The sequence below is a fragment of the Puntigrus tetrazona genome, chromosome 1 (assembly GCF_018831695.1).
Source record: "Puntigrus tetrazona isolate hp1 chromosome 1, ASM1883169v1, whole genome shotgun sequence".
NCBI lineage: Eukaryota > Metazoa > Chordata > Actinopteri > Cypriniformes > Cyprinidae > Puntigrus > Puntigrus tetrazona.
Window position 1 is genome coordinate 26,325,516 of NC_056699.1, and position 8,400 is coordinate 26,333,915.

The 8,400-nt window shown below is 37.6% G+C and overlaps 1 protein-coding gene across 2 annotated transcripts in view; it reads left to right on the forward strand.

The window, feature by feature from the left end:
* The first annotated feature begins 668 nt into the window (after positions 1-668).
* The window catches only part of ifngr1 (interferon gamma receptor 1), an 8,690-nt gene continuing 958 nt past the window's right edge, over positions 669-8,400 (forward strand). Inside the window, exons 1-8 of one of the 2 annotated variants that reach the window (XM_043221991.1) lie at positions 669-892; positions 1,409-1,486; positions 5,028-5,160; positions 5,281-5,450; positions 5,544-5,689; positions 5,905-6,070; positions 6,589-6,731; positions 7,952-8,400. The exon at positions 7,952-8,400 is cut by the window's right edge and continues 958 nt beyond it. In XM_043221991.1, coding sequence (XP_043077926.1) covers positions 829-892; positions 1,409-1,486; positions 5,028-5,160; positions 5,281-5,450; positions 5,544-5,689; positions 5,905-6,070; positions 6,589-6,731; positions 7,952-8,260 — 1,209 coding nt within the window. In that variant the 5' untranslated portion in view covers positions 669-828 and the 3' untranslated portion in view covers positions 8,261-8,400. The remainder of the gene's footprint in view (positions 893-1,408; positions 1,487-5,027; positions 5,161-5,280; positions 5,451-5,543; positions 5,690-5,904; positions 6,071-6,588; positions 6,732-7,951) is intronic. The other variant, XM_043222663.1, reaches the window with a different exon arrangement.

The window sequence follows — 8,400 nt, forward strand, 5'->3', positions numbered from 1 at the left end:
CATTATCAATTGGTCTCTCGTCTAAACACGTTTTGGGTATTATTTGGGTATTTTTCTGACTGTTTCCGGACAAAAATATGGAATGGAGGATTTTTTTTTAAGCAATCAATACTTTCATGCAACAAAGACACATTCAAATGTTTAAAAGTGACAGCAAAGACATTTATCATGTTGTAAAAAATTGGAAAATGATCTCCGAAGGATCGCGTGACACTGAACACCGAGGTCCAGATTTTGTTATTGTTCATATAGCATTTAGCCAACGCTCAATTTTACAGAATTAGCTTGTCTGCACTGTTCCCTTTGTTTTGAAGCTTTGCACCGTAATGTTTCGATAACATTAAAGCAGCATTTAACATAAACGCGTCTTTTCAACGTGATGCCAACGCTTCAACTGAAATCATCTTTGCTGAAAATACTCTTTTGACAAATAGCTGTAGAATAATCACAGCACATCTGACATGCAATGCACTGATATGACATGAGATGGCACTGTAATGTTTTAAAAAGAGATGAAATATGATCTCCCCAACAAGTGAAAAGTTCAGTGTAGAGAGAGAGAGAGAGAGAGAGAGAGAGAGAGAGAGAGAGAGAGAGAGAGAGTTAACTAGTTACCGGTAAACACCTTTGTGACGCAGAGGGTGTGCGCGAGACACGCGTCATTTCCCTGAAGAGCGCGCTTCCCTGAGAGCGTCACGTTGCCTTCATTGTTTCATGTAGCTGTTAAAGAAAATGGTGTTCACTGCTTTTGGAGAGGGCTTATTTCGACTGGACTAACGCGAATTGCTTGGAGTTATAACATGTGCATATTGAAACTCGCTGGCAATAATGCGGATACAGATCTATATCGGTGTCTCCGTCTTAATGCTGATCCAAAAAACCGCCTCAGAGGGTAAGATTATTTATTTTTTTAATTAAGGCTATTTATTTATTTGTGAGTAGTATAGTAGTAATATTATATATATATATATATATATATATATATATATATATATATATATATATATATATATATATATATATATATAATTTATTATTTATTATATATATATATTATTTATTTTATATATATATATATATATATATATATATATATATATATATATATATATATATATAATGCATTTAAACATTTTAAATGGATTTGTTGGCATTATTAATAATAATAAAAATAATAATTTGATATTTATTTGTTGCTATTATTAATTTGGAATATTATTTATTGATTTTAAATGCTGATAATTAATGAGTGAAGGTAATGTTGGTTCAACACGGACACTGTTGACATATGAAGAGAGATGTTTTTAGTTATCATATAAGGAGGGCTAACTCAACACACACTGATTGATATTTCTCTATTATCACGATAACATTACATTACATTACTTTAATTTCTGACTCTTTTCAGATAGTTTTCCTGGCAGCCCAACGCCAAGGTCGTGGCTTCGGTTCGCTGCAAGGACCGACAGAGATGCGTTCAGACGGTGTATGTTGTAAAAGTTAAATGTTTTCACTCTTTGAGCGTTTTTCCAAGTCGTTACACTTCCATTTAGTTGTTTTACACCACGAGAAGGTAGATTGGTAGTGGAAGGTAGTTGGGCGGTGTTTCACCAAATACAAGATGCTCCAGGATCAACTCTCTTCAACAACTTTCCAATCAGATTTGAGGATCATTTTCCAAAAAATATCCATTTCAGGCTCATTTGGTGCTTCTACGCAATTGTTAATCGGCTATTGTTTCCCACTGATTTTAGGAATGCATTTGGGTATTGGGATAAGTTTATATTTTCGTACGGTGATGTCGAGGATCAAGGATTTGTGACCGACACGAACCCAACCCTTTACTGTCCGCCCCGTCAGGCCTAACATTACACGCATTCCTCTCGGTTTAAAGCGAGCTTCGCTAAAGAGATCAATCATGACAGTCACGCACTGTACTCCACAGATCAGCTAAACCCATAAAGCAAGTCAAAGTTCAGGCACATCGCAGCCGGTGTATAAATCAGTCTGATTAGACGCATACATATATGATAAGAAGCTGCTGATGCCATTGAGAGAGAGGTGTAAAGTGACTGCGTTTAGATAAAGGAAAGGATTAGGGATCCGATTTTCGGGCATAATTCATTTTGAACCAGACGCTGGCCCCATTAAAAAAAGGATTGCGAGTCAAACAATGCGAGTCATCTCATTACAACATGGTTGTAGCTTTCTGGGTTGGTGTTCTTTAAAGGTCTTAAGGAAGTCTGTTTCATTTCTCTCCTGAAATGAAGCTAAAACGACCGAGACCGCAGTGATTGACACGGCAGATCCTGTTTTAGACTGAATACAATATCAGCGATGAGAGAGCGGGGCGGGTTTGTGTGCGTTTGTGTCCTTGGCGCTTGTCTTCTCGGTAATGGTTACTGGGCAAAACCAGGTAAACGAGTTTGAGAGCTTCTTCAGACACTCCTGCACACAAGCACTGCAAAAGCAACCCACGTGATTAATGGCTAATCAAAACTGATCAATCGTGAGAACATTTATGTTCTTTGAAAATGGTTAGTTTTTCTTTTTATGTTAAAGTCTCGCCAAGAGCTGCATTTCTGATCTCATAAATGCAGTCAAACGGCGTATGGTGAAATGTAAATGCAAAAACTACTTTCTCTGTGAAAACATTCCTGCGATGCAAAGCTGGAAATCCAATCTCTGATATGGAAATCTCACTACAAGGTCTTTTTTTGAGTGTTACGTGGTTTGGGCATTGATAGTTAAGAGTCAGGATTGTGCGATTAAAAACATTCGGAGTATTAATTTGCGATTCCGGCTTTCTGGTAAACTTGCAACTGTGAGGAAATAAAAAAAATCTGAAAGGTTTCAGAGCGGTCAGCTTTCAAAATTTTCCAAACAAACAGTGTATATAGTTTTGTGTCTCACCTCTAGTTAGAGTGAAATAAACATCAGTGAACATCAGAAGGTGTCGTTTCAACCACGGAGTATGCAGACGTTGTAATTGAAAACATTGTAATTTCCTCAGAATATGCATTTGATATTAGAATCGTTTTGCGTTGATTTCAATGCGGTTCGTTTGGATCAATTCGGATCTTAAGGTCTGTAAACGGCAACTCTGCTCTGATTGGTCAGTTGGCCAAGTCTGTTTTGATTGGTCTTTCCGTATCTATTTCCGCGTAGGTTCGTATTTCACAAACAGGCAGGATTATGCAAATATGTTACCTAGTTACAAGCACCGGCAACGTGCAGAAGATTTGAAAAAGTAACGAATCGATTCTGAGTCGACTTTTTCTTTTGCGAGACAATATCTTTCTTCATCAAGCACTTTTTTTAATTACCAGCTTTGCAGACTGTTTACATCGAAGGGCAGCTACTTTACGAACTGCAAAAAAAGAGGGTTCGAAAACCCCCTAAAAACTGTTGCGCCGCCCAATTAGCCAATTGTGATGATTTTGAACGGTTCTCGCAAAAAAAAAAAAAAAAAAAAAACTTTGCTAAAACTATCTGACAAGACGTTTAAAAGAGGATAAAAAGAGTCAAATGATTGCTACACATCGCAGTATGTCGTTAAGAGCAGTTAAATGGGTTTTGGTTGTTAACTTTATAGCGGTTTAAAACGCATCTCGATATAAAAGCGGTTCAAAGTCTGAAATGCTACAGATAGAAGCTGGCACTGGTCTCTGGTAATAACAGTGAGCGTGACGCTTTAACTGGCGTCTGGTAAGAAAGGGCAAGTGTGAGCGTGTGTGAGCGTGGGTGTCTGGAGAGCAGAGCCAGAGGGGAAGGGAAGGGAAGACGGGTTTCATAGGTGTCGAGTTTACCACGAGGAGAGAGAGCGCTTGGGAGGGTCACCGGGGGCCATCGGCCCTGTAAGGACCTGCCTTCTTCATGCTCTCTCAACACACAGCACTGAGGGCTTCGTGAGGCCACGCCGAACCAATACGGCAGGAACGGCTTCACCTGCGGCTGTTTATATTGTAAAAGCAATAGAGTTGATGAAAGAGGAGAAACGATTCGCGCGGTCGAAGACGAGAGCGTTTGAGAGTACACTGGTTCTGTTTCTCTCGTTTTCTGTTGCAGTACAGTAAAAGAAAATGTCCTTTTCTGAGTCATGTTAAAAACGCATATCTTAAACAACCGTATCTTAATTTTCATATATATTTCATGATTTTATCAGATAGTTAGATGATGTTTTGCTGAATGTGTTACGAGGGTATCTTAAGGACAGCTGGTTCACGCCGATTAATCTTTTCAAAGTGGTTTTAGTTAAACTGCAATAATTGATCTCTTGTATCTTCTAAACGGGAATTTTGTCCGAGTTTGGAGCACACTGGCTTGTACGTAACCTTAAGACTAATATATTGATACGAACACCCAAAAAACGTTCTTTTTTTACGAGCGATGTGTAAAGGAGGGCAGCAGATCAGTTCAAGAATTTCATTTATCGAATTTTTAATTACCGGCGAGCAAAGACACGTTATAAAGGATTTTGAACTTTGTATTCATCAAAGTATCCTGAAAAAATTGTTCAGCATTTTTTACAATTAAAAAAAAAAAGCAAATCGGCATAATGTATGATTTCTGAAGGATGGTGTGACGCTAAAGACTGAATGATGCTGAATTGATCACAGGAATAAATAGCATATTACAGTGTATTCACACAATATTACTATTATTATTTTTATTTTTTAATAAATGCATCATTGGTGAGCAGAAGATGCATGTAAAAACATTAAAAATAGTATTATAGACAGTTGTAAACACATTGTACGTTCAGTAATAATACCATGTTGTATACCTAATATACTTACTAAATAATTTGTGAACACTGTATATAATATTTCTGGCATTTTTCTACCGTATAACTACAACTAGCAATGTGATTTATCTCTCTTTTAAGAATAATGTTACAATGCAGTATACTTTAAGCTAACTGGGGCTTGTTATAGCACTTGTATATTATTGCACCGTTGCTTTGGATAAAAGCAGAGAGAAGAGCCGCTTGCCCGAACCCTAACGCGACGCCGTCTCTCTTTTAGCGGCGAGTCTCCCGTCTCCTGCTAAAGTGTCTGTTCGGTGCGACAGCTACGGAGCCGAAGTCCGATGGGAGTACCCCGGTCTCGCCGAAGACGTTTACTTCCAGGTGAAGGTGAAAGACGAATTCGGCGAAAGGTAAAACCATCGTTTCTAAATGCTTCGGTGATTAAATGAGCTTCTGCTTTTGCTACAGTTCGTCCTTTTTTTTTGCAATCTGCCTCCGAAAGCTCAGTCTTGTTCTTTTTTCGTTCCCAGGGACTCTAATCTCACACAAAACCTGCTTCTAAACATATCCAGCATGCTGTTCAGCACGGCGTACAACCGCTACTACGTCAACGTGACGGCCGTGCGAGGAGGAGAGAAGTCCGAGCCGTCCAGTTCGGATGACTTCAGCTATAATGAGTTTTCTTTGGTCAACATTAAGTGTACGTTCAGCCCGTGTTTTTATTGAAAATGCCGTTTTTTTTGTCCAGAGCAAATAACAGCGGTGTAATCGGTCTGCGCTGTCGTCTGTCCAGGTCATCTGGATTTCCCCGAGGTTAAACTTTCTCCCAAAGACGGCAAGCTTCACGTGCGGTTCGTCAACCCTCTTCGTCTGTACAGACGCTCGCCGGTTCTGCGGGACGTCACGGACGATCTCCTTTACAACGTCCAAACGGAAAAGGTAACCGTCCGCTCGGAGTATTTCAACCGAACCCTCGATAAAGCTTTAATAAAGAAAAACAGTCTTCTGAAGTTCAAAAATCTTCAAAGCAACGATGCAAGTATGACGTAAAATATCGTTTTGGCTGAATTAAGAGTCAAGCGCTCCTTTAAAAATCTCTCTGATTCGCTGCTCAAGAAACATTTCCGTGTATCTAACCGCTGTTTTCTCCGCAGGGGAAGACGTTCAAGTCAGTCTGTAAAATGGATCTAAACGCATCGTGCGAGACGTCCGTAGAGTTCACGGAGCACGTAGGCAAATACTGCATCAATCTGACCGGAGGGATCGGACAGAGGCTTTTCAATCTCAAGAGCACCTGTTTCACAGGAGACATAAGAAACTGTGAGTTCAACCGATGAGACTTCTGTTCGCTTCACAGGCAGATAACAGGAATACAGACCAATACAATTATTTAGCAATTTTGATGACTTTATGCATTGTATTTTCTAGTCATAATTTGTGAATACATCCCAGCCTTTTGTTTATAACACATTAGGTGGTGAATTAAACCACAGTTTACACTAAATAAAGGTGGTTCACGATGCCTTAGAACCATCTTTTTTTCTCAAAATGCTATACATATACATATATATATATATATACATATATATATACATACAATGTATGTGTTTGTGTGTATATATATATATATATATATATGTGTATATATATATATATATTAGCAGCTGTATTTAGCGTATTTTAACATCAGTTTATCATTTAATTTGAATTTCCGATGTCTACATCAGCGCTATCAATCAACGTGAGGGGGGCGGGGCAATGCTAGGGGGCGTGTCTGTATGGGATTGTAATGACACGCGCAGCTGAGGACGATATAATGATGTTTTTTGTTCGTCCAGATATTCCAGTGACCGTGTACATATATTCAGCGCTGGGGGCCGTTTCAACGCTGCTGGTTATAACTGTGGTCATCATGCTGTTAGCGAGGAAGTGCAACTCGGACATGAAGAGGAAAGTTTTCTCCATGTTCCATCATTTCTTTGTAAGTTGCTTTTTGACTCGTTCTTGATATTTCTGTGCACCTTTTTCAGCAAAACACAAACTGAATGCAACATTATGCATCTATATTACTATTTGCAATGCTGCGCAATCGTGTTTAAGCAAGACAAATTGAACAGCATTTGTTAATATGGGCCTAGCTGCACAAAAAACCTGGTTATGATGCTTGAAGTTGCAAATTAGCTCTTTTACAGTTTACAGTTTAGTTTTCTTATTGTAGTTTACAGTTTACTACAATCACCCATAAGCGCACTTCTGCTTTAAAGAATAAGGTAAATAAAGTTGACTACTATGTATTTAATAGTTAACTATTAAAAAAATAAAATAAAATAAAATAAAAAATAATAATAATAATTTTACATTTGCTTTTGGTCATTTTAGCTAAAATAAAATTATTTTTAAAATTAATTACTAAAATTAATTTGATTTTAAGCTTAAACTAAATACAGATGGAAGCATCTTTAGCATTTTACCGAAAAAAAAAATGTATGCTAAGATTACACTGCATTAAAAATACATTAAATCTAAATATTAGAATATAGTAGTAAAAATAGTAGAACATTTTTAAATTGGGTTACATATCATGAAAATCTAACTTTTGTCAGGTTTGAGGGGGAATAATATGGGGAATAATATGTCTTTAAAATAAAAATGTTGTCTTGGAAGCTCACTGCAATAAAAATGGAAAAGAACACCAAGTACTATAATTACTAAAAATAAAACAAAACAACACTGCGTGAAAATCAAAACGCATAAAAAAAAAAAGTATGAATTAGAAATGTCGTCTTGGAAGCAAGCAGAAGCAAATGAGATTTTATGTACTAAAACTATTAAACTGCAATAAAGCAAACTGCACAGAAATATATAAACAATATAAAAATGCAAATGAAAAAAACAAAATTATATAATTAGAAAGATTTTTGAAGTACTCAAATTAAATAAAAATTATAATTTATATTTATATATATATATATATATATATATATATATATATATATATATATATATATATATATATATATATATATATATATATATATATATATATAACAATTTTTTTTTTTTTTTTTTTTTAAAGCTAAATAATAAGAATGAATGAAAGAATGAATGAAGGAAACCATGCATTTAATTCATCAGATGTTACCGAGTAGCATTCCTGCGTGGGGATGGTTGACTATAAATGGTCTCTTTCTGGTTTGGTAGGATTTCGGGGAAATGCAATCACACCAGGCAGGAACACTGCATGTGGAGCAGGATAACGTGGTAAATGTGCTGATCGAGCCGGTCAAGGACCACGTCGAGCAAACCAAGCTGACGCCGTTCATCGACACAGAGAATCTGGAAAGCGGCAAATCGGAAGAGAGAAGCTACGGGCCTAGCGACCTCGTGGAGGATGAGCGGAGCAACCAGTCCGATTTTTACGACTGCCCGCACGCTCCCAGACAAACACAGGAGATGAGTCCTGGAGATACGGTACACGGTTACGGACCCAGCCTGCTTTTAGACATGTAGAAGTGAAGGAAAGCACCATAAAGCCAGCAAAATCCCCAGCACCTGTCCCCGGGACGTGCTTTGTTAAGGGATGGGACTGTTCGTACACATACAAGCCCTCACACGACGAATGGGATTCCCCCGGGTTTTCCGGTTCGTGG